General features: G+C 46.1%; 6 protein-coding genes across 11 annotated transcripts; 3 read left to right on the top strand and 3 right to left on the bottom strand.

Annotated features, from left to right (window-relative positions):
* Positions 1-417: 417 nt before the first annotated feature.
* LOC6497387 (mitochondrial sodium/calcium exchanger protein) lies at positions 418-2,894 on the bottom strand. Of its 2 annotated transcripts, none has more exons than XM_001962151.4 (5): positions 2,212-2,894; positions 1,945-2,156; positions 1,274-1,892; positions 688-1,215; positions 418-636 (listed from the first exon to the last, which is right to left on the bottom strand). In XM_001962151.4, exons 1-5 carry the CDS (start codon positions 2,236-2,238, stop codon positions 427-429), a joined length of 1,596 nt encoding a protein of 531 aa, XP_001962187.2. In that variant the 5' UTR covers positions 2,239-2,894; the 3' UTR covers positions 418-426. The 2 variants fall into 2 exon arrangements, with proteins under 2 accessions (XP_001962187.2, XP_032307670.1); XM_032451779.2 differs by having other exon boundaries at positions 538-632.
* Positions 2,895-3,007: 113 nt separating this feature from the next.
* LOC6498152 lies at positions 3,008-4,275 on the top strand. Its single transcript, XM_001962152.4, has 2 exons — positions 3,008-3,479; positions 3,537-4,275. The coding sequence occupies exons 1-2, from the start codon at positions 3,071-3,073 to the stop codon at positions 4,217-4,219; spliced, it is 1,092 nt and encodes a 363-aa protein (XP_001962188.1). The 5' UTR covers positions 3,008-3,070; the 3' UTR covers positions 4,220-4,275.
* A 1,619-nt stretch (positions 4,276-5,894) lies between these two features.
* Positions 5,895-10,802, top strand: LOC6498153 (mucin-1). Of its 2 annotated transcripts, XM_014906502.3 has the most exons (3): positions 5,895-6,044; positions 8,476-9,554; positions 9,613-10,802. In XM_014906502.3, exons 2-3 carry the CDS (start codon positions 8,477-8,479, stop codon positions 10,545-10,547), a joined length of 2,013 nt encoding a protein of 670 aa, XP_014761988.1. In that variant the 5' UTR covers positions 5,895-6,044; position 8,476; the 3' UTR covers positions 10,548-10,802. The 2 variants fall into 2 exon arrangements, with proteins under 2 accessions (XP_014761988.1, XP_001962189.1); XM_001962153.4 differs by lacking the exon at positions 5,895-6,044 and having other exon boundaries at positions 8,408-9,554.
* Positions 10,803-11,169: 367 nt separating this feature from the next.
* LOC6497386 lies at positions 11,170-11,690 on the bottom strand. The gene has a single exon (XM_001962154.4). It carries the CDS (start codon positions 11,601-11,603, stop codon positions 11,247-11,249), a length of 357 nt encoding a protein of 118 aa, XP_001962190.1. The 5' UTR covers positions 11,604-11,690; the 3' UTR covers positions 11,170-11,246.
* A 295-nt stretch (positions 11,691-11,985) lies between these two features.
* LOC6497385 lies at positions 11,986-14,651 on the bottom strand. 2 transcript variants are annotated; one of them, XM_001962155.3, is made up of 5 exons: positions 13,909-14,651; positions 12,815-13,844; positions 12,649-12,753; positions 12,502-12,598; positions 11,986-12,438 (listed from the first exon to the last, which is right to left on the bottom strand). In XM_001962155.3, exons 1-5 carry the CDS (start codon positions 14,484-14,486, stop codon positions 12,029-12,031), a joined length of 2,220 nt encoding a protein of 739 aa, XP_001962191.2. In that variant the 5' UTR covers positions 14,487-14,651; the 3' UTR covers positions 11,986-12,028. The 2 variants fall into 2 exon arrangements, with proteins under 2 accessions (XP_001962191.2, XP_014761676.1); XM_014906190.3 differs by having other exon boundaries at positions 12,215-12,368.
* A 224-nt stretch (positions 14,652-14,875) lies between these two features.
* Positions 14,876-23,533, top strand: LOC6498154 (disks large homolog 5). Of its 3 annotated transcripts, none has more exons than XM_014906503.3 (10): positions 14,876-15,399; positions 16,712-16,804; positions 16,869-20,906; positions 20,967-21,341; positions 21,570-21,824; positions 21,885-22,104; positions 22,156-22,394; positions 22,451-22,680; positions 22,737-22,953; positions 23,021-23,533. In XM_014906503.3, exons 2-10 carry the CDS (start codon positions 16,750-16,752, stop codon positions 23,122-23,124), a joined length of 5,733 nt encoding a protein of 1,910 aa, XP_014761989.1. In that variant the 5' UTR covers positions 14,876-15,399; positions 16,712-16,749; the 3' UTR covers positions 23,125-23,533. The 3 variants fall into 3 exon arrangements, with proteins under 3 accessions (XP_014761989.1, XP_014761990.1, XP_001962192.2); XM_014906504.3 differs by having other exon boundaries at positions 15,098-15,256; XM_001962156.4 differs by lacking the exon at positions 14,876-15,399 and adding an exon at positions 15,556-15,695.
* Positions 23,534-23,542: the final 9 nt, after the last annotated feature.

Below are 23,542 nucleotides of genomic sequence, written 5' to 3'. Positions count from 1 at the left end.
GACCTGGAAGCCCCCTTCTGATTCTGATTGTTTTCCCCGACGCTCACTTGAGCTCGTAAATATTTTACAAGTTTTTCTTCAGGTCCTGGGAACTAATTTCAGCTCTTATAGATGACATACGACGATTCGGTTTGGATGGAGAGGTGGTCGGGACTACATTTCATTATAAATGACTTTCAAAATGGCCTAAGCGTTGTAAATGGAGTAAGTGCGTGTTTCTGGTCAAGAGCAGCGTCTCGAGGATTGGCTTTTAATGGCGTTCAAGCAATCAATAGGCCATGATAATTTATGGCGATTACAGCGCCCCTATCCTTAAAAAAGTTGTCCATGAATATGACTTAATATTCGGTCTGGCGGTATGGGAAAAGTAAACACATTTTGATGAGAAATCTATTTCCAATAAGTGTGCCAATAAAGTAAATTAAATCAATTGTGTCTTTTTAATGTGGCAAGGGGTTCAACCCAGTCATAGTGCATCATCCACGAGTATATCAAGTAAATGGCAGTCATGCCAACCAAATAAAAAAATAGGGACATTCGGAACTCGTAGCCACTCATGGAGACGTGCAGCACAGTGGTGGTCAAGAAAAGGTATAAGAACTTCACACACGTCTCCGTCTCAGCCGTTATAACTATCTGCCAATACAAAAAAATTTTAAATTACTTACAACATATGTAAAAACTTACTTCGTTTTGAGGAGTGTAGCAGTCCTGGAAGTACAAAAAAGGAAAAATCGAACAAGTGGTATAGGTGAGGAGGCTCGCCACCACTCCAAAGGAGGCATCCGACAGCTTTCGATGCTGCAGGTCGTTGACAACAATCGCCAAACAGAAGGCCTCGCATATGCCAAAGTACATCAGGGGTATGTGATCGGGCCGCATTTTGAATCGAATCCGGATATACTGCCAAATGATGTTTTCCCCCTCGCGACTCAGCAGACTCATGAACACAGAACTAATCAGTATGCCGATAAGAGCGAACATCCAAATAAAGTTCGGCCGTCGCAAGGTGTGGGTGGAGATGAAGACCAGGGCACTGCAGAACCAGCTAATTGTAAGTATCATGAGCCAGATGGTGCCATTGAAGCAAATTGGAAGACACACGAACGGGAACAAAATCAAACTTAAACAGACAACGTACTTGCTCCAGCCATGGAGAAAGCGTCTGTCGGTAAGAACCGGAATGAAATGGGCCAACGGCACATAGAGCGGTATCTGCAATACCATCAAGTATATTTAAGTATATTTAATTTTTAAAAAAGCACAAACTTACCATAATAATTTTCAAGGGCGTGTAGTAATCTTGCAAATTTTTCATTCCGTCCACCGAGTTCCACCACAAAAATTTTGCCGAAAAAATACGCATTTTTTGGTAATCGCCCAGTATCTCATCATCACTATCTATGTCTGAAAAGGTCTCAACGTCTAGTGATAGCCTGGACATCCTCCTTTTGTAAGATTCATGCGACACCACAAACACCATTATAAGGACTAAAATAAAGGTGAACCCGAACACCATAGACCTAAACAGGTACAAGTGCTGGTAGGGAGTATCGAAAACGGCATAGGCCACCATTTTGTATCTGACAGCGATCATTTTGCGCAAATAGCCCATCATTATCATTAGGAAGACCATGGAGGACCACAGGGTAACGCCATCCACCCGATGTCCTTGGACACAGATAACCAGCACCCCCACCACAAAGAACTTCAAAGTGTCGCCACATAGCTTGGAAACCTGCAGAGCGCAAAGAATCCCCGTCTGGTAATTGCAAATGGGCCAGTCTCCCAAGTAGTATGGCATTATGAAGAACAGTCCAAATAAGAGGTAACAGTTGCCGAAAATAGTCATCGGAGCATACTGAATAATAGTAATAAAATTGGGAATAAAGCTGGAAAGAAAATATATCTAATTATACACTTTAGTGTAACACTTTCGCTTACAAAAACTTAGTCAGGACATGCAACAGGGCGAAGATGATTAGCAACATGACTATTGCGATTAAGCCAAGGACTCTTGTATTGGAAATCCCCAGGTAGCAGAAGCAGATTTGTAAATAGTCTATATACTGCACCAGCATCCTGCAACTAAATTCATTTTGAATCCTAAAGCATGTCTCCTTGGCTGAAACATTTGTCTTCATGCTGCAGCATTGCTGAAAAAAAGTATTTCTTAAACCCATTAATATTAACCACAATAGGGCAACATACCACATCTGATAGGTTCACAAACGACATTTTTTTATCTTTTTAAATTTTAATATATTTGAAGTTCTTGACAAAGCTGTACCTATTATTTTTCAGATACATTGTAATGGCCTCTCCAAGGTGCAGATGCAAATGCGTTGCCTTCCAAATGGGTCAACATAAGGTTCATGAGCGATCATCATCTTCAACGTGACGAACTGCAAGTACGCCGTAAATCTCACCGTACTTGTTTTTTATTTGTTGGCTACCCCAACTGGCAACAGCCAAAAGATTCAGATTCCTCCCGTAATGAAACTTGATGCGACACATTTGGCAAATTGACGTCGCATCAACATCAGGCATCAACATTGCTCGGGTACATGATATTCTGTCCACTGTTTTCCTTTCTTTGGCTCCATAAGAAAATCCGAGAATATTTTTTGTGCCTGCCTCAATTAGTGGCAATTGAATTATTACACGGCGGCACTCATTCAATTTTCAACGATGGGGGAACCTGTCCACCGGCGAGTGTTGTCAGGTTATCTGATAAATGGGGGAACGCTATACGAAGCCACTGGGAATCATGGGGACTATGGGATAACTCCATTACTCTACTCTATTTATTTAAAAATTATTCAAAATATTTTATAGAATTCGTATATTTTAAAGATATAGAATAACAAAACTATACAGATACATATTAACGTTTAATTATTTAAGCTAATGGTAACCAACAATAAGCTCTTCTGAAACACAGTAGCGCACCCACCCACGCATTCGTCACTCTCCCTGGATAAACGTGCCGCAGATGGGCCGCTTGGGGCCAGTTCATCCCCATATCTTGATCGGTTCAGATCGGTAGGAATAATATAAATTAAAAAATATGAGATCCTGCTACTTGGCACTCGGTCTGCTGTTCATCGTCGCCGCCTCCGTTGAGGCCCGCGGCGGTAGGGGGCGTGGCGGGGGCTCGTTCGGTGGTCTATTCGGGGGGTGGCGCAAGTACAAGAAGCCCTCGTCATCGGGCGGAGGTAGGCGGGTGATAAGTGGATCCCCGGTACACACGGCCATGACGGTGCCGAAGCCGCCCCTCCCGCCTCCACCGCCAAAGCCCATGATGACGCCTCCCAAGCAGCAGATTCCAAGCTATCCACGTCAACAGATGCCAGCTGGATACGGATATGGCTCCTACCCGACGCAGGGAGGCGGTACCTTCTATTCCAACGCCCAGGCCCTCCCTCCGGGAGCGGTATACTACGCCCAACCACCCATGGGAATGAATCGCGGATCAGGTGAGTTTCGACCTCTAAACTAAATTAATAAAAATTTAAACAAATTTTCTCCCGCAGGCACTGGAGACTTTCTGACTGGAATGCTGGCGGGTCACATGATGAACAACCTCCTGTTTGGCCATAGACACCATGTGAGCCATGTGTACCACCGAAATGGAGAGGGAGACCCATCCGGTCAGGGCACTGGTCGGCAAATCATCATCGTCAACAACGGCCAGTCAGAGGGTGTGGCCCAAAATGAAACCTCAATTTCCCAGGAAGTCTCGGCGGTAGCTTCTCCCAAAAATCCTTTAACAGACGAGGATGAGGAGGGCGAGGAGGCGGCAGAGGACACAGGAGCAGAGGCAGAGGCGGCTGAAAGTGAAGGAGAGAGTTCACCTATTTCCAGTGAGGAATCCCCAGAATCTGGCACAACTCCACCTCCGTCTCTGCCAAGTGGTGGAATCATTTGCTTCCCCGTCAAGCTAAATGAAACAGATCCCGAGATCCCGGACAAAGAAGTAGAACAAATGGTTTGCTTCCCAGCACCAGCAAGAAATCCCGAGAATTTTCCACCCACCACAACCGCTGAGCCACCCATTGTTGCTGGCGATATTGGCGATGGTGCTGAGGGGACTGGGACCGAGGGGGCTGGCGATGGGGGTAGCGAGGATGGCAGGGACGCACCTGCAGATGCCCTTATCGAAGTGGCGAGTTATGTGGCAGGTAGAGCTGCGGAAGTTCAGGCTCTTACCGCTTGAGTATTCATAAGTTTTCTCATAAGTTTCTGTTTCAAAATAAAAATTAATTAACCTAACATTGTGTGAAATTTTAATATGATAATTTGCATATATTCTGACCTTTTAGGATAATCAAAATAGCATATTATTTATTGCGAAGGTTTGGTCGTCAAAAACGTGGCTTGACGCAAATGGCAAGGATTCAAAAATAGAACACACGTCATGAGCCTTTAAATAGGACGAACTGGTATGTTTCAGGTTTTTTTACACAGAGAACTGGAATATTTGTATATTTCAAACAATTTTTCTTAATTTTTTTTAAAAAGGATACTAAAATAAAAAACAATTGAACAAAAATGTATTTATTAAAAATAGCAAAGGTCTTAAGTGTATCGCTCATACGCAGTGTGGCTCATGCTTGGATTGTTCTTTTTTTATTATTTATTTTATGATTAATTATAAAACCAAAATCTTGGTTTATAAAGCAAAAGCTTTTATGTATATTTATTTTATATTATTAAATATTTTAAGCTCTTTGAACAAAGAAGAAAACAATGTTTTTGATTCACAGGTCGTATGCGTAATATTGTCAAAAGTCTTCAATTTCAAGGCCACTCTCAGCCCTCAAACCCTGAAAAAAGTAATTCGAATCTTTAAAATGAAGATTCATTAAAGAAAGACTCACTACATTAAAGTTTTATAAAACAATTATTATAAAACAACAACAAATTTTTAAAAATTCACAATATATACTAACCTAATTTTTTTAAACTATTTTTTGTCAGTGTAAACCGACATATACAGTGGACATATCAACATAAAAACACCACAAATTAATATAAATAACAAAACCACTATCATTCCCCAATAGCAGAACTACAACAAGCGAGGCAGCGACTTCGACTGCTACGCGACAGCGCCGTTGACGTCAACATTGGGGGCTGAAGGCAAACAAAACTAAAAACAATATCAAAGAGCCCCAAAGCAGAGAGACGAGCTTAAAACACCCATAAGAAAGGCATTGGTGTGGGTGTGTGGGGCGCTACATATATGAGTGAGCGATGATCCAACAAGAGCAATGAAGCTCACTTGGCGCTCATTAAATCGACTAACCCACAACAACAACAAGTGCGTCAACAAGGCAAGAGAGGAGACTGGAAGTCTGAATGGTTTTTTACTCAAAAATAAACTGACGGATTAGACTCACTCAGGGATATCATTCATACTTGTTTGTAAAATTTAAATTAAGAAAACCCAACTTAAGAAATGCTTACTTTTTTTTAATAATATAACATAAAATAATAATACAATTTATATTATGTTTTTTTACCGTTTTTCGGTACATAATATAAAAAAACATAATATAAATTATATTTAAAATTTGTATATTAGATGATATATTACATAAAAATTTTTAATATCTTCTAAATTATGCAATTATCTATCCATAAATCAATTGTCACCTAATCTTGCCCTTATTTTAATCCGAGGATAAGATTATTATTTTAATATAGAGTATTATAAAGTACTTTAGAGATAAACCATATCCAGTCATTCCCTTTGGAGCCGAATGCCGAAAAGCTAAAATTAAATAAAAACATTCAAGAGAGGGACCCGTTAAAACGAGGGGGAGTAGAAGGTGGTGGGAGAGTGGGAGCCAACTGCGGTCAGCACAAAAACAACAATAATTCCAGGGTAGCCCCCCACTCGCATGGTCGCTGCTCTGTCGCAGTAGCTGCGGCAGAAAAGCGCCACAACGCTCAGTTGCTCGAGAAACTTTGTGCGAGACATAAGCGAAAAAGTGAACGCGGCAGAAAAACATAAACAAACCAAACAGTAAACCAAAGTAAATATTAAATAATATAAATTAAATTATAATAAATTGTCGTGCAAGCATAAAACTAAATCGTGTAAAAAATACAAACACCCAACCTTAGAATCCATCGAGTTATCCATAAAAGTAGAAACACCAGTTGCATTAATTTAGCAGTTCGGTGTACAGCCTGCCTTTTGTTTATTGATATTTGCAATGTTTGCCCCACTTCAAGGTCACTCGAAACTGAAAACCCCAAGCCAAAGAACTTATAATTGGCATCGTATTGAGACACAACACACGCCAGACATTTAAAGCGAATATTCCACATTAAAATCAATTTTCGGGGCTGCCTACTCCCCACCTCTTGAGAACAATCTCTATATACTTAGGCGGATGATGTAGATTCTATAATATATCCTAAATTTTTCAAATATCCAGAATTTATTGTTTTGTTTTTTGTGCACTCAACAGGTTATTTTAAAATTAGAAAGTTCCATTTGGTGGGGAGAATAAAAATGAGTCTGAAAGGGCCTGCATTCTTCGAACTAATTCATGGAATGTGCATTGGACCATAAAAGAAGGGGACTTGTTTATAAAAAAAGACATAAAAACAGCTGTCATATCTTACCTCCTAAAAAAAAGCTTTACATAATACTTCTTTTAAAAACCACCTAAATAAATAGGACAAAAAACAAAAACGCAAATATTTCATCAAGAGACACCCACTCATAAACCTTCATAACCGGCTTTTGCCGCCCAATTCAGTTTTAATTTTTTAACTTTTGTAAGCGTCTCAAGTTTATGAACCACTCCTTTGTATATTACGTCATGAAATATCCCATTTCGGGGGTAAAAAATATGTTGAATCATACATGTATGTACCTTCTGCAAATATTGTCACACTTGTCTCTCACAAATTCCCTGATAATCTAAAATCTAGAATGTCTTTGACACTTGACACTGTATTCTATGATGGCGATAAGCCAGCAATTGCCAGACATCAATGAGTATAAAGCTTCAGGGATCTGTATACTCATATTATATTCCCCGAATTCAAAAGGAATTAAAGTAAACAGCTTCGTGTTTATCGCCATTTCCCCATTGACGTCATAGTTGCGCATGCGCCTGGGTTGGTGGATGAGTCACTCGAAACTAGTTTAATTTTAAAAATATTACTAAGAGACCTGTAATTTGTTAACTGCAAGTGCGGCTTTTAGAGTAATTAATTCTTTGTTTTATTTTGACTCAAGCTTAATTGCTAAGTTTCTAAACAACTTTTATGGAAATAGTGCTGATTAGAATCTTATTATTTCTGTAAACTTTTATGGCGGTTTAGATGAAAATGTTTATACTGCAGCTCGAGCCCTAACACAAATGCATCACTCACAGCAAACTGCGTCACTCTTACATAGTAACTTTTATATTTTTATATCCATAAAAAATACAAAAAAAAAAAAGTATAGTATTACATGGCACATGGAATTTCGCCTTCTGGCCCCATCAAGAAGCTTCCGTTAGCCTTGACACCCCAACGACTTGACCTTTTGGGGACTCTGTAGTTCTGGAACCCAGACGTGGGTGCGTCGGGATTCGAAGGTGAAAGTCAATGGAGCGCAGCCACGCGAGTCGGCGCCCCCAAAACTGGAAAGTTAATTATTATTTTCCAAGTGCCTGCGACACGCATAACTCGCTTTACATTCCGCTAACAAGGAAGCCCTTCTTGCTATTGGTGTTAGAAAAATATATTATAAAATAATTGTAAATATAAATAAGGGATGAACTATTTTTCTGTTTTTCAAGAGTCTCAGTTACCAGAGAACCGGCCATAATTGCACAAATTGAATCAATTGTTTTTTACGCAAACATAAAAATAAAACCTCGCCAGATGATGACTGACAATGGGCAGTGGAATTGGGGTGCAGCAGGGACAGTTTTAAAAATAGTCCAGAGAGGTCGGAGCTAGCGAACATTTATTTTATAATTTATTAAATAAACAAAACATTCTTCTTAAAAAACTATTATAAAACAAAGGGCTCAACTGAAAGCAAATACATTTCTTGTTGTTATTCACTTCCGCAAAACAAAAAACCCAAAAACTTATAAAAATCTAATTAAAAGAAAAAACGTGCCATAAACAAATTATAAAAATATTATATTATAGAAATTTATGTATTTCATTTCTCTATTTGATTTGAAAATCAGTGACGCCAGACTTTAGATTCAATGAAAAAAACCAAGATTAAACCATGGATTGGTAAATAAAAGATTCTTAATCATCGCAATTAGCGGATGCGTAAAAAAATAACAATTCCGAAAACAGATAAGCATAATCCGTAATCAATATAGTCCAGCACTTGTGCTCATCAGTATAAAAAACGAACGAATCGAATCCATTTCACACAATCCCATAGACAGTACAAGCGATCACATCGACATTAAACGATCCCCTTATCCCTTGCAGAATGTGGCTGAATCCTAGTCGGCTCAGTGGCAGCCAGGTAGTGGTGGTGCTACTTCTACTGGCACTGACCACCGAAGATGTCCAGGCCAAGCGGTGGTCTACTGGCGGCGGCAGCAAGAGCCGGGGCGGCGGAGGATCACTCTTTGGCGGTTCCCGCAGGACATCTTCCTCTTCCTCGAGCTCCCATTCTCACTCGTCCTCGTCGGGAAGTCATTCGTCGCCCTCCTATCATGCACCTCCGGCGCATCACGATCCCGTGAGGCTATCCTACCCCAGCTCCCACCAGCCGGTGAGCAAGGTGAGCAGTTCGCAGTCCCACGCAGCTCCCAAGCCAGCAGCCCCAGCTCCCGCAATCGGATGGAATGTTCCATCCAAGGCGCAAGGACCGCCGCCGGCTTACTCGGCCTCGAATCCTGTGGGAGGTGCTCACACCAACATCCACGAGAAACCACCAGCCTACAATCCATCGTACAGACCGGCACCACCCAGTTATCCTGCTGCCACCCAGACGCACAACACGAATCTCCAGAGCGCCTCTCGACCGGCCACCGGATCTAGTTCAAGCTCCTCCGGAACCCATTACTACGGCGGCACTGGCACTGGCTACCGGAATAGGGCCAACTCCACTGGTGGGTTTGGTGGATCATCCGGAGGTTACACTCCCATCACAGCCACCAATGCCCACAACGTGCAGTCCAGCTATCCACGGCAGAGTCTGCCAGCCGGAGCCACCTACCATCCGGCTGGACAAATTCCCCCAGGCGCCACCTATCACCCGGCTGGTCATCTGCCGGCAGGGGCCACCTACCATCCCGCGGGTCAGGTGCCGCAGGGAGCCACTTACTATCCGGCAGGACAGTTTCCGGCCGGTGGCAGTTACCATCCGGCGGGAGGCTTTCCGTCCGGAGCCACTTACCACCCAGCCGGCGCTGTTCCTCATGGAGCCACCTACTACCCGCAAGGACCTTCAGGACTGCCGCCAGGCGCCACCTTCCTGCCCGCCGGAGGAGCCCTGCCCGCTGGAGCCACCTACTACGCACAGCCACCAGTGGTTCAGAAGTCTTCTGGTCCTGGACTGGGTGAGTTTACTTTTCTACCTCTCTGAAGTTTATTTTACTAATTTGGGCTTATTTTTAGGAACTGGTCTTATTGCTGGTGCTTTGGGTGGTGCCATTCTGGGACACGCCCTCACTCCCACTCACACTCGTGTCGTGGACCACTCCTACTCGGGCGGCGGTGGTGGAGGCGGATATGGCGGTGGCAACTCTGGCGGCGGTGATGACAAGATCATCATTATCAACAACGGACCTCCTGGCTCGGTGACCACCACCAGTGCGGGCTCTGGCACCACGGTGATCAATACTGGAAACCAAGCTGCCCCAGTTGCTCCTGCACCCGAAGCTCCTGCCTATGGATCTCAATTCCCTGAGCCACCTTCCCCAGGATCTGCTCCGCTGGCTCCTTTACCGCCTGCGCCTGCTGCCCCGGGTGCTGCTCCACTGGCGCCTTTGGCTCCTCTGCCCCCAGCACCCATTGAGCCTGCATCGGTTGCTTCCGTAAACTCTGCGCCTCCTGCACCTGGAACTCCTGCTGATCCCAACGCACCGGTACCTCCCGCTCCTCCGGCTCCCGGAGCACCGGCCGATCCAAATGCGCCACCTGCCCCTGGTGGCCTTATCTGTGTGCCCATAAAGACACAGCAGCCAGATCCCAAGGATCCCACCAAGACGATTGAGGTGGATCAGATCGCCTGCTATCCAGCGCCACCTCCAGAACCGGCTGTCAATGGCACACAGGAAGCTGTGGCCGCTCCGGTAGCTGCCGGAGGGTCCGTTCAAATGGTCCCTGCCGAGGCAACCACACCTATAAACATTCCCGAGGGCTCTGTGCCCCTGGCCCCAATCCTACCCGGTGGTCAGCCGGATATAATGAAGATGCCCGGACTCACATCCGCTCGATTGTCGGCGGAATCGGGCCTGAAGGATGCCCACAACACGGCCCAACAGACCTTCGGTCATTTTGGCTTGCTCTCCACGCTGGTAGCCCTCCTGGTGGCCCACTGTCTCCATTAGAGAAATCCGGAGTCTGCTTCCCCCTCTCAAGGACGCCGCGTCATTGGCAACCGGAAAGCTTTATTTAATTTATTGCCAGTCTGCGGGACACGAGATTCGTCGGGACGCACACACGTTCGTTGAAAGCCCGACCTGTCGGTTGTCCTTATATTTACATACACCTACTTTGTGACAATTCGAATTTTTTATATATACTCGTAGTTCTGTTAGACCTCAAATTAAGCCTTTAATAAATTTACGAATCGATCAAAAAAATTTTTTTAGTTTGTTTTAGGTATTTTTATTATAAAAATTCATTATTCAAATTCAAATTATATTCATCTTTTGATTTGTACAGGATCTAAATATTCATAAAGAATTAATAATTAATTCATTTATATGAAAATCATATTATTTATAATCTTTATTAATAATTTAAAATTAAAAACCTAAAAATAAATTCGTCGTTTTTACATTTATTCGACATTTATTTGAAGAGCGCTCCTACTGGAATAAAATGAAACTATAGTAAAAGCCATCTATCGGTCACACTTGCTCTGACATTTTTCGGAGCGGGATTCCATACACTCTTTAAAAATAAATTTAACCAACAAATTAATCATTTTAAACAACAAAAAACAAAATTAGTTACTTTTTTATATATTTAAATACAATTTTACATGATTCTCCAAATAATAATTAGATATGTTCCAAATTCTATTACCACTCCTCGTTGATGTTGACCAAGTCATCGATGCCATTGGCTACGTCATCCTGAAATCGCCTAAAGTAAACGGGTACATCAATGCCTAAGCCATTGAAGGCTTTCTTGATGGTATCATTCCAGGCATCCACAAACGACTCCCGCCACGGCTTATCCACCGTCACTTCCGTGCAGGTCTTGCACCGCCAGCAGCACACCGATTGCTTCATGTTCTCCGCATAAGGACCCAGCTCCTTTTTGGCTGCCTTTATCAGATCCTCCGAGTTCGAGGCAGGGCCCCAGATATCCAGCTCCTTGGTGGCATACACGGTCCCAGCCACCAAAGCCAATCGAAAGATTAAAGAGAAAAGCATTGGACCGGAAGAATTAAGTTAATAATTTTGATATTTTTGAAAAATCTAAAATCTTGATTTATAAATTTTGACAATACTGCCTAGGGGTATTTTAAAATACCAAGAGAAAATGAAAGAATACATAATTAAAAATTATATTTTAGCATCCTTCTCATGCTAAAATATTATTATTTAAATAAAATTAAAATTATAGTAAGACTGCAGTGTCCTGATGATGGTCCTTTCTTCAATCCTAAAGATCATACCCTGCTCTTTTTTAACCGGTTTTTAGGGTTTTTTCCAATATTTATTTATAAATTAACTATAGAATCTTATTATCGAAGTTTAAACAATCAACTCCTGGATAGCATGGATTGTACCCCTATCATTCTCAAATAATAAATTACTTCTACAATATTATATTTTATTTATTTTATTTTATTACTTTAATCCCACAACTGAATTGTGCTTCTTGAATCCATTATATGAATCGAACACTCGACATTTCTTATTTTTCTCTCAATCTTTCTGCGGCGTCTTCTTAAATTCTTAATAACTTCTCGCTTTTGTTGCAAATAAATAAGTGTGTCGTCGTAGTCCTTCATCAATAGGGGGAAATGAATTATACCTCCTTGCCGGCGACACTCGTTGATCTGTGCGAAAATCTTATTCCTTAATAGATTGCCCTTGTGGACTTTCTGGCGTAGGACTGCAAATTCCTTCTGCAAGTCCAACAACTCTATTTTGGCCACCCGGTGCTTTCGAGCCATTAGTTTTCGGCGACATCTGAGATGTGAAATTAAATGGATTTTGTTGGTTATTAGGTTAGACATTTTTGTCAGTTCTGCTTTTTTGGCTAAACGATACAAATATAGAAATTTTATTAATTTTTTTAATCAAAAATTAATAAGTAACTTACTATTAAGATTACTAGATAACTGTTGAGCCTCGACTTCTACAGCAAGATATGTGTGCATCTTAAGACCTTCCGAAATTGTATTTATTTCTTCAATTCTCTGAAATTAATATTAGATAGATATTAAAATGTATTTTTTATTTTAATTACCTCCATTATATATGAAAACTGATGCTGTTTGTGGATCAAGTCAAGGCGCACTTCCGAAATATCATTTCTTTGTATCCTAATGTTGCTTAGAAGACTGTTCACACACTGGTAGGGATGTAAAAAATATATAAAATTACAATTTAATAAATATAACTATTAAACTTACAGCCTCAAGACGTTCGGTGGCCTGGCCGTGGGTCAATATAGTATTACGGACCACTTCCTCCAATCGATTCGACAGTTCCTCGTCCAAATTCTGAGCCTTCTCCAACTCAGCTTTCAATTTCTCCGTTTCCGTATCATGGATCATCTGGGTCACCTTCTCGACTCCCATCTTGAAGTCCAGATCGTTCAAGGCGCTCATGTAGCGACGATGTTGGGTCTCGTTCATTTTATTATTTTTACTGGGAGTGATTAGCGTATATTTGTTTCGCCGCAGATAGTGTTCGGTTATCTTGAGGGTTAGGTATTCACTTCGGTACCTTTCGGAAAGATTGTCGGCGACCAGCTCCTCCAGTTGCTCCAAGAGCTTTACTTTGTCCAATCTGACAGCCACAAAGGACTCAGATACCTCGGTGCGACCCACCACATTATCGATTAGCTCGAACAGATACAGTTCCACAATATCCTTAATTTTAAGGCTATCTATTTTTGACTCTTCTGGCAAAAGGAGAGAGGCGCCAAATCCAATCGGAAACCCGCCTTCACTAAAGCTTTCAAAGACAACCGATTCCGCAGGAGCCTTCCACAAGGCCTCATTTTCAAGGGATTCATCGATGCTATCGTTGCTAGATTCCAGACTAGAACTGGCTACCTTGATTAAGCTTGGGTCCAATGAGGAGCTTTCGTTCCTCCCATAGGCTTCATCAGACTCGGAGGTATACTGTAAGGTGGTGGTCTGAACGGTAGTACTGGACTCGTGTTCCTGGGAGCCAAGAGGACGGAATGAGGTTATCCGACTCTTTCTGCCTTTCAGGTTGTCCTGGAGCTGTTCCATGGACGTTGTTGCGCTAATTTCATCCAAATTTGGAATCGACCTGAGAAGGTTCATTGCTTCCAAGCGCGTAATCATGTCTCCTTCAGATTCTGAGGGCTGAATTGAGGGTTCAATAGTAACCGCATTGACTAGACTTTCTATGGTGGAATTGTCACTACTGGAGGCATTACTAACGATACTAGTAGTCTTAGAAGGTTGCCTATTAATAATAGAGTAAGTGGTAGCAGTTCAATGTCGAAATAAAGCACAGATCAGCAACAAACCTGATTTTTAAAATCTCTTCACTGTCCTCACTAGAATAACTCTCGTTATCTTCGGTTGTTGGTTTTTCAAAAATCAACTCCACCGGATTTTTTAGCTTATATATATAGGGCTTATTATCTACGATGGAAAACTTGCGCGAAACATCCCTCCTGCCCAATCTCGCGCTAAAGGACTTCCTGCCCTCGATAAAGGACGAGGAGACGCCCAATCTGCTTGAAGTCGTTTTTGGGCCCAACTTGAAAGAGGAGGATTTCGGGGCAATAAAGGATGTTTTTGCGTTTAACAAAGCTGAGAGGCTCATGTTCTTTTTAAGACTATTCCGACCACTATCAAGAGTAGGCGGTAGTCCTTCCGAATCCAATAAACTTGATCTTGATGATGCTCTTTCCACTGAGGTCCTACTGCTGCTAAATGAATTTTGTGGAACCTTTGAAGCTTCCTTGCTAGCAAGGGTCTCCGCAGAGTCTTCTTTTTGAACAGACTTTTCTCTTTTTCTCAAAAGTGGTTCTTGCACTTTCTTTGCCGCTGGCGTGGCGATTGACACAGCTTTCTTTTTTAATTTTTGTGGCTTGGCCATTTTTCAAAACTGTGCAGAAGAACTATACTTGCGGAAAAAAAGAACACGTGCTTAAACTGCACTATGCAAAATGTGCAAAACTAAAAGAGCAAATAAACCAACAAAAAACTCAAATTGTGATGTGTGTGTTATGTGTTCATGTCTGACTGATAAACAAAAACGCCCATGTTTTATAAAAATGTGATTATTGAGGAAAAAACAAAGAGCCCGAAGTTCTAAATTCAAATTTTGGCGCTAAGCTCCTAACGGTCACATTTTAGCCATCACATCTTAGTCCAAATATTGTTCAGTGCTGTAAAGAGCCCACAGCTGATTAGTGATGTCCGATTCTTTCGATAATTTCTTAAGTTTAAAGAAAATTTAAGAAGTTAGAGTTTTAGGACAAAAAGACTTTTATTTGCATATTTTCTAATTCTTAAAACTTCTGTGTCTTGTTATTTAAATAGATGATAAACTACAGGAGTAGTGTGATTATTTTTAGCTTTTGTGTAATAATTAGTTGAGATTTTTAGTTCAATTAGTAAAAAGAAAATGTACCATTTTTTAAATATGTTTCAAATTTAATTAGAATATGATTTGAAATTTGGAATCGGCCATCTGGCAACACTGAAACAGCTGACCAGCCGGCAGTGCTGTAAAGCGTTCAAAATGAATGAGTGAAAAATAAAAAAGTGACGTTTGCATTGTGTAGTTGTTTTTTTTTTGTTGGTTTTTCGTTCGTTTTTGGTTGCTTTATTCGACGGCCATTCGTCATCGTTGGCGCGGCGATTGTAAGTCCGTGAAAGATTGGCCCTATTCCGTATTCCACGCCGTGGAGTTTGACCTTTTTGCCGCGTTTCAATAACTTCCGGGCATCGTCGCTGCTCTTTCCAATTGTTGTTGTGCTCCTTCCGTTCTGGCACGATCGAAAACGGTAAATGGTAGAAAATCAGTGATCCCCCTCGTTAGTCGCTCAATTGGAGTTGCTTTCGCCTGTTGCATCTCTTTTCCGCCTGTTGCGCTGCTGCTGCGCGGGGTTGAAATTGGGGTGGAGCTCTCTTGCTCTCTCTCTCCCCGCCTCCCACTTTTGCTCCAGCCCCCATCGCCTATCCCCCTCCCCCCTCAGGCGAAGGCTGTTGCGTTTGCGTGCGTGTATCTGAAAGATTTTCCAGAAAATTGCCAGAAATATTACTAACTTTTAAGATAAACTCCACCTCGGTTAAAAAGACGGTAAGACATGGCGGATATACATACATCGCTGTCTTTTTGGGCCTTATTTTTTCTAGTTTATATAATTCGATTTGCTTTCCACCTTTGTGCGTTTCTATCTGGTTGTTGGTGTTGTGTCTTGCTTTTTGTTTTCCTTCTCCATTCGACCAACTTGTTTTGCTCGCTTTCGTCCGTCCGTGTGTGTCGTTGGGTGTGTTGGTGTATTTGGCTACTATATATTGCTATTAATTTACGCTTTCTGCTCGGCTGCTTCAATTAATTCTTTGGCTTAGTCCCGATGCTCTCTCCGCTGCTCTCTTCAGCTTAATTGCCATCCAGCCGGAGTCATTAGCCTCTCTTTCCTTTCTCCTCCTACTCCTCCTCCTCCTTATATTCGTCCTCCCACTTTTCTCCCACCCTCTCTCTCTTGTATTTAAATTTTTTAATTTTTCCAAATTGTGAAAATTTTTGTGAAAGTTTCGTTTCGTTTTTCCAACTGCTTGGATTTTCTACACTGCAAGAAATTCTAATTTCACAGATTAAAAATTGAATTTTAGTTACGGTTTAATTTTAAAATAATAATAAATACTATATAATTAGTACTAATAATAATAACAATAATAATAAAAATTCATGTATTTTGAATATATTATTTTAGAAATATATTTCTCTCTGTGCACTTACTCCCCACCATAAACCCGCAACTAGAGATAATTAATGCAGCCACTTCTTGCTTATTTTTTTTCAAAAAAAAACAATAAACATTGCCGGATTAGAGTTTCTGGGGGGAATGCGATTGCACTATCATATCATCAAATACTAGATACATCGGCCGTCATAAATTTCGAAATCAAGCCAAAATGTAAAATATTTAATCTAGATTCTGGACTATCTCAGGTTAATCTGAGTTTTCGTTATCTGGCCTAGATTCCAAGTACTTCTTGTGGGGAATTGCATGAATTTCAAAGAGATTGCAAGGCTCTTTCATGAAATAATAATTAAAATATATATTAATATCCTTTTGTGTCCTTTTTCAGCTTCCCCTTCATGTTGAGTTGTGCCTGAAGATGTTGTGATGGCGAAGATGGCATCGGGAGATCTTTCGCTGACCAGCACGAGCAGTCAGGAGGGTGAGTACCTCCGTCAGGCATCCTTACAGAAGAAACCCATCTAACTAACCCTCTCCACCCGCAGAAGAGAGCTCGGAATATGTGGGCTATGACAGCACCCTCCGGCCGCCGTCGAACTCCAGCGGCAGCACCACGGCGGCCAACATGGCCAACAACAACGGGCCCTCCAAGGTGGTCAACAGCTCCGGCGTCTCCTCCGGCAACGGCAAGAAGTATGACCTGCTGCAGGCGCAGTACGAGTCCGCGCTGCTGGAACTGGGGAAGCTGCGCCACCAGAACGCGAACAGCAAACACCGCTGCGACGAGCTGACCTCCGAGCTGAGGCTCTACCAGGAGCACTACATGGCCGACCGGAACATTGTGGCGGAGAGTGCACGGCTGAAGCGGCTGCTGTTGGAGAACCAGCAGGGCCAGGGCCAGAACGGCAACAGCCAGGCTCCGCCGGGGGCCAGCGGGAATCCCTACTACTTCGGCAAGGCCCAGGGATGTGACGGCAACTGCAGCGAGAAGATCGCGGAGCTGAAGAAGGAGCGGAACATGGTAGCTGTGGAGCGCGAGAAGTACAAAAAGTCCTACATCGAGCTGGAGAAGGAGCACAGCTACTACCGCGAACGGAGCGAGGAGAACCAGACCCTCAAGCTGCTGCTCTCAAAGGAAACCAAGAACGTGGTGTCGCTGAACGAGGAGCTGAACCAACTGCTCTCCGAGAAGGATAATGTGCTGCAGGAGCACCAGAAGATGTCGGACGACCTGGTCCTGGCCAACAAGGAGATCGAGCGACTGAAGAAGGACGAGCAGCTGGCCCGGGGCGAGATAAAGGCTCTCCAGATCGCCAATGCGGAGCTGAAGAAGAGGGACCTGCTGAAGTCCCGCGAGAGCTCCTGGTCGAAGGAGTTCCCCAGCGGCAAGGAGCTGGAAAACAGCAAGGAGCTGGAGAAACTGCGGAAGAGCCTGGAAAAAGCCCTCTCCGAGGTGGAGCGTTCCAGCCAGGACGCCGAGGAGGCCAAGCGAGTGCGAGACTGGGCCATTTCCCAGCGCGAGAAGATTGTCCAGGAGCGCGACTCCGTCAAGACACTGTGCGACAAGATGCGCCACGAACGCGACAAAGCCATCTCCGACTCCCTGATGGCCATCCGCGACAGCGAAAAGATCAAGAAGCAGAAGGACGAGGCCCAGAAGAAGATCGATGTGCTGAAGGAGCAACTGGAGCAGCAGGAGCGGCACAATCTGGACAGCAGTGCCTCGGGCTCGCGTCGCAGCTTCCGGCTAAGCAGCTACGAGGGCGAGGACCTCCTGGAAGTGGAGCTCTCCGGCTACGAGCACACCTCCGACCTGGGCATCATTCTCGACGACAGCAACAAACGGAAGCTGGTCTGTGGGGTGACCAGCAGCTCGCCCGCCTGCGGCAAGCTCAAGATCAACGATGTCATCTGCAAGGTGAACAACCTGGACTGCCAGTCCCTCTCCAAGCGCATGGTGCTCGACGAGATCCGGGCCTGTGCCCCGCGCTCGCTGCTCTTGGTCTCCCGGACGCGCCACAGCAAGCGACACGCCTACTCCGTCCACTTGAAGAGCCGGGACCGCGATGTTCCGCACGGTCTGCAGCTCGACATGGGCGTGTTCATCGCCAAGATCGAGCAGAACTCTCTGGCGTTTTATGAGCCGGAACTGGACGTTGGCGATCGGGTCCTGAGCATCAACAACAAGTCCATGGACTCGGTGCAGTCCATCGAGGAGGTGATGCAGCTGCTGAACGATCCACGGAGCGACGGGCTGAACCTCTTCGCTCTGAAGTACGTGCAGGACCAACTGCCGCCGGGCATGACCACCTCGTCGGCCCAAACAGACTCCATCGACTCCATGCAGCATGTCAGCGGAAGCAGTGGTGGAGGTGGTGGAGGCAGCGGAGCTAGTAGCGCCACCAAACATCCGTCCAAGTTCGCCGAGTTCTTTTTCCGAAAACTGAAGTTCAGCAAGCCCGGCACGCCGGAGGATAACTTCGAGCAGGAGCACGACGACGCCATCGCTGCCTTGGACTCGGTTCTCTGCGAGAGCAGCTCGGAGAAGAGCAAGGAGAACCTGTTCAACCGCAAGAAGCGCACCAAGAAGGAGAAGGAGGCCTCGAAGAGCATGGGCACCTGGCCCCGGACGAACATCTCGCACGACAATCCCACTGGGACGATGCGGGGCAACGAGAAGAAGCGGGCTCTGATGTCCCTGTTCACAGCTGGTCCCATCAATGTGGACAAGGACGACGAACTGGTACCCGACACAATGGTTGGGCAGCCGGAGAAGCAGCCGCCGACCATGCTGCAGGAGCAACTGCCACCACCATTGCCGCCACAGATGTCCAAGCCGATGGCCCACATCCGGGGGCCCAATGGGAGTGCCATCAAGACGCACCCCAACCGGAACTCCAACCCTGTGAGCTCGGGGCACTCGGCCCTGTTCCCCCAGGGAACTGGCGGCGGCATGCCCATGATGGGCTACCCCAGGCACTCGCTCTACGGAGGAGCTATGTCGCCGGAAGAAGTCGGAGGCCAGAAGCCGTTGCAGCGAACTGCCCCGCTGATGGGCGCCAATGCCAGGGTGAAGATGCCCTCGCAGGAGCGCTACGGATCTCGGCCGCACAGCAACCATCGGCTCTCCCTGAACATCACGCCCAGTGGCGACTTCTATCAGCCCAAGACCAGTGGCCAGCAGGCCCAGCAGCAGGTGATGAACGCCTCCTCGGCTTCCGCCGGAGGTCTGGGAGTGGGCGAAGGTGGCGGCGTGACTGGACCGGCGGCCGGAGAGTTTCCGGTGCGCAAGCAGCAGGTCTTTGACGTCTTCCATCCGCCGCCGCTGCCCAAGACGAGCTCCGGATCCAATCCCAATGCCGTCTTCATGCCCCTGAATCCGTCGCGATCGAACCACCCCGCGGACGTGGCCTCCCTCAAGTCGCAGAACTCCATCGAGTCCATCCTGTCGGCCAAGAGTCCGGGGATCAGCGACTACGCGATATACGGAAAGCGGTATGTGCCCATGCCGCAGGCGGTGAGGCATGTCCCGAAGTACCCGAGTGACAGCGAGAGCATCGGCTCCGGCATCCAGGGCGGCTATGGGGGCGTGATACAGTCCACCCACATGCCGGGCAATCGGCACACCCAGCTCTTTCCGACCTTCGCACCCGGGGTGAGGAGCAACCGGCGGTCCAGTCCACTGACCTTGCCTTCGCCGCCACCGCAGCAGATGCAGCAACAGATGCCGCCAGTGGGCATCCCCAACGACAGCGTGGGCATACCCACCGACCTGGAGTACCATCCCCAGCTGCCGCATCCACATCCCCATCCGCATGCAGCCTACCTGGACTATAACCACGCCCCCTTTCCGTACATGGGCATGGGCGCGGGCGGAGTGGTGGGAGGAACTGTGTCCGGGGTGTCGGGAGGGATGTACGAAGGGGGAACATTTCCGCGCAAGAAGGACAACCAGCGGCTGAGGATCCCCTCGAATCCCAGCGTGGCCAGCAAGAGCAGCAGCATGGTGAAGAACAGCTCGGGCAGCATCGACCACCACTATGTGACCAGCGCGACGCCGGCCTCGGCAGGATCCATGTCGGCCTCCTCCTCCGACCGGGCGCCCATGTCCCTGATGAGCTCCAGCATGCACAACAGCTATGTGGCCGGAGGCAATGGTACTGGATCGGCAGTGGGAGTATCGGGCGGAGGCGGAGGCGGCGGTGGTGGGGGCGGCAGTGGCCGTGGCTCACCTATGCCCCAGGTCCACGTGGAGGTGCTGAGCCACGGCGGCGGGGCCAGTGGCAAGCGTAGCTCGAATGTGCCCGCGGATTTTCTGTGCCCCGGAGACCTTAGAAGAGTCACCATCGACAAGCGCGACAAGTCGCTCGGTATCACCATACAGTGCAACAACAATGGCGGCGGCATCTTTGTTGCCACCGTCACCGACAAAAGCACCGCGATGCGTGCCGGTCTCCAGGTGGGCGATCAACTCTTGGAAGTTTGCGGCATTAATATGCGAGCGGCAACGCAGGAGATAGCAGCCAATGTGCTGCGACAGTGCGGCGATTCCTTCACCATGCTGGTCCAATATAATCCGGAGAGTAGGTCCTCCTATTCCTATAATCTTACTGAAAAATAATGCTTCTTATTTGTCCCTCTAGAATTCCCTTCAATGGAGTACGAGGGAGCTCACAATCTGGAACAAGAATCTCCCGTCAACCACTCGGGCTCTCCCACGCCGCGCAACTCGCCACGTCCTCCGGCGCGGAACTCCATCTTCCCCTTGCCTCTGCAGCCCGTCCAGCCACCATCGACGAGGCTGGGATCGAGGGCTCCGCTCTCCCATCAGTCCATCAAGGATCAGAGCTTCACCGACAGCCTGGAGAACCAGTCGGACATAAGCAGTAGCCAGGATATGCCCTCCTCGGCGGCCACCACCACCACAACAACGGCATCCGCCACGTCCACGGTTTATGATGAGGAGCCGAAGCCCGCCATGCCGTTGCCACCGCCGCCCACCTCCGTGCCGGCAGAGAGTACGTAGCCACTCCCAACCCACTACTCCAATCCTCTGCACCCACTACTAACCACTGGCCCCCGGGCTAGTTACTAAACCCCATTCCCTGTGTCAATCCCCGTCCACCGTGAAGAAGTGCAGCGGGAATCGCTTCCAGCTGTGTCAGGTAGAGACTGGTCCCCACTAACGAGAACTCCATCCCCCACTGTTCCAACCCGTAACCCTACAATCTAAATCCTCTCTTCAGCTCTGAGGTATGTCACGTTGCACATGGACAAGTCCAAGAACCTGGGCATCAAGCTGTTCGGCGGAAACAAAGTGGGCATCTACGTCCACGACGTGGCACCTGGCTCCCCATCGGATCATGCCGGCATTCGCAAGGGCGACCAGATACTCGAGTACAATGGTGTTGACCTGAGCGGTGTGACCGCCGAACAAGCCGCCAACGAGATCTCCAAGCTGACGGACACGGTCACCATGCTGGTGCAGAACAAGCTACACAGTAAGAGAATCAGGGATTAAGGTTGGCTGTCAACTAACAAGACATATACTTCGTTTCCAGCCCTCAAGCAAATCAAGGATGAGCCCGGGGACTCGTTTTACATCCGAGTGGGGTTTGATCGCACTGGGGAGCTGAACGAGGACGACTTGCGGTTCGTCAAGGACGAGGTGCTCTACGTGGACAACACGGTTTTTAATGGCACCTTTGGCTTTTGGCGCGCCTGGAAACTGGATGCCATGGGCCATCGCAAGGAGTGCGGCATCATTCCCAGCCAAATGAAGTAAGGAAGCTGGATTAGTCGTTGAAACTTTGTAACTAATCTGTCTTTTAGGGTGGAGGAGGAGCTGCGATCGGGCGAGGTGGTGGACTGCGATACGGGAACTGCCAGACGGGGCAGCACTTCGGCCCGCCGATCGTTTTTTCGTCGCAAGAAGAACCAACGCAGCTCGTCCCGCGACTCCACGGAGATTGCCAGCTTCAGCAATACACAGCTCAGCTTCTTTCCAGACCTAGGCCTTCTCAGCGACGATGGCGGGGCGTTGAGCTACCAGCGCGTGGAGCTGCTAGACTGTGAGATACTTCCTCCGGAATCTGAATCAGCTGGCTTATAATTTCATGTTTTCCAGCACCCATCCGCCGGCCTGTCTTGATCATTGGTCCTCTGTCGGAGTGCGTCATGGACCGCCTGACCATTGACTTTTGTAATCTGTTCAAGTTGTGCGAGGTGACCGCCATGGACTGCTCCCAGGAGGCCATGGAGGAGAGCCTCAAGGAGAACATAATCGTGGACTACCGACGGCGGGGCAACAAGTTCGAGTGCACCACCGTCGAAGCAATCAGCAATGCTTGCAAAAATGTATGGGTCTTCGAGATAATCTGTTATAGAATAATTTTAAACTTTGATCCTTGCAGGATCGACGTCACTGTATCCTGGATGTTTCCATTTCCGCTGTGGAACGACTGCAGCGCCTGCAAATCTATCCAATTGTTCTGCTCTTGCGCTTCAAGTCGGCCAAGCAGATTCGGGAGATTCGCGACTTCGGCACCGACAAGATCTCCGCCAAGGCGGCCAAGGAGATGTACGAGAGGGCCATGAAGCTGGAGACAGACTACAAGCAGTACATATCTGGTACGGATTATCCTTAATTCAATTTAAATATTTATTTGAATATTATATAATATGGAATCTGTTTCAGCCGTTATACCCGGTGTGAGCATCAAACACATGTGCACCCAAATCAAAGACGCCGTCGACAAGGAGCAGGACAAGCTGCTCTGGGTGCCCGTTTCAATAGCCTGATCCTGGAGCTTCCTAGTTTAAGTAATTAGCACACAATGCGACACTCACTTTTAGTATTTTTTCAACGCGCATCAATCAAGTATCAAGTTCGTATTCGTTTTCGTTAAACGCAGAGTATTCAATGGGCGTCCGACCTGCTGGCGCGGTATTTCTACCTGTTTCTTGTCTCTGTCATCTTATTTATGTCCGTAGTTGTAGTCTATATCTGTCCGATCCGGCGACAAACCACACTTTATATGTATATCCATATATCTGGAGGTATTTGGAGAGCAGCATGCTAAGCCGAAAGTCTGTTTATATGCAATTTATTATTATGTATTTGTTAGTACATACTTTATATTTTTTTATCGACCTGAACGATTGAGGAATAAACTGGTGGCAATAGATTGGCTTTAAATTTAAATTGAAACCCCCTAAA

This window comes from Drosophila ananassae, chromosome 3R (assembly GCF_017639315.1).
Source record: "Drosophila ananassae strain 14024-0371.13 chromosome 3R, ASM1763931v2, whole genome shotgun sequence".
NCBI classification, from domain to species: Eukaryota; Metazoa; Arthropoda; class Insecta; order Diptera; family Drosophilidae; genus Drosophila; species Drosophila ananassae.
This window is presented reverse-complemented; position numbering and strand designations above follow the sequence as displayed.

What these genes read in the sequence shown, in the direction of transcription:
- LOC6497387 (XM_001962151.4), bottom strand. Translation starts at nt 2,238, where the DNA reads ATGTCGTTTGTGAACCTATCAGATGTG. An exon ending in CATGTCCTGACTAAGTTTTT is followed by an intron (nt 1,893 to 1,944) that starts GTAAGCGAAAGT and finishes TTTTCTTTCCAG; the next exon opens with CTTTATTCCCAATTTTATTA. An exon ending in CGCCCTTGAAAATTATTATG is followed by an intron (nt 1,216 to 1,273) that starts GTAAGTTTGTGC and finishes ATGGTATTGCAG; the next exon opens with ATACCGCTCTATGTGCCGTT.
- LOC6498152 (XM_001962152.4), top strand. Translation starts at nt 3,071, where the DNA reads ATGAGATCCTGCTACTTGGCACTCGGTCTGCTGTTCATCGTCGCCGCC. An exon ending in GGGAATGAATCGCGGATCAG is followed by an intron (nt 3,480 to 3,536) that starts GTGAGTTTCGAC and finishes TTTCTCCCGCAG; the next exon opens with GCACTGGAGACTTTCTGACT.
- LOC6498153 (XM_014906502.3), top strand. Translation starts at nt 8,477, where the DNA reads ATGTGGCTGAATCCTAGTCGGCTCAGTGGCAGCCAGGTAGTGGTGGTG. An exon ending in GTCTTCTGGTCCTGGACTGG is followed by an intron (nt 9,555 to 9,612) that starts GTGAGTTTACTT and finishes GCTTATTTTTAG; the next exon opens with GAACTGGTCTTATTGCTGGT.
- LOC6497386 (XM_001962154.4), bottom strand. Translation starts at nt 11,603, where the DNA reads ATGCTTTTCTCTTTAATCTTTCGATTGGCTTTGGTGGCTGGGACCGTG.
- LOC6497385 (XM_001962155.3), bottom strand. Translation starts at nt 14,486, where the DNA reads ATGGCCAAGCCACAAAAATTAAAAAAGAAAGCTGTGTCAATCGCCACG. An exon ending in CCACCGAACGTCTTGAGGCT is followed by an intron (nt 12,754 to 12,814) that starts GTAAGTTTAATA and finishes CATCCCTACCAG; the next exon opens with TGTGTGAACAGTCTTCTAAG. An exon ending in AGTTTTCATATATAATGGAG is followed by an intron (nt 12,599 to 12,648) that starts GTAATTAAAATA and finishes TATTAATTTCAG; the next exon opens with AGAATTGAAGAAATAAATAC.
- LOC6498154 (XM_014906503.3), top strand. Translation starts at nt 16,750, where the DNA reads ATGGCGAAGATGGCATCGGGAGATCTTTCGCTGACCAGCACGAGCAGT. An exon ending in ATCATTCCCAGCCAAATGAA is followed by an intron (nt 22,105 to 22,155) that starts GTAAGGAAGCTG and finishes TCTGTCTTTTAG; the next exon opens with GGTGGAGGAGGAGCTGCGAT. An exon ending in CTACAAGCAGTACATATCTG is followed by an intron (nt 22,954 to 23,020) that starts GTACGGATTATC and finishes AATCTGTTTCAG; the next exon opens with CCGTTATACCCGGTGTGAGC.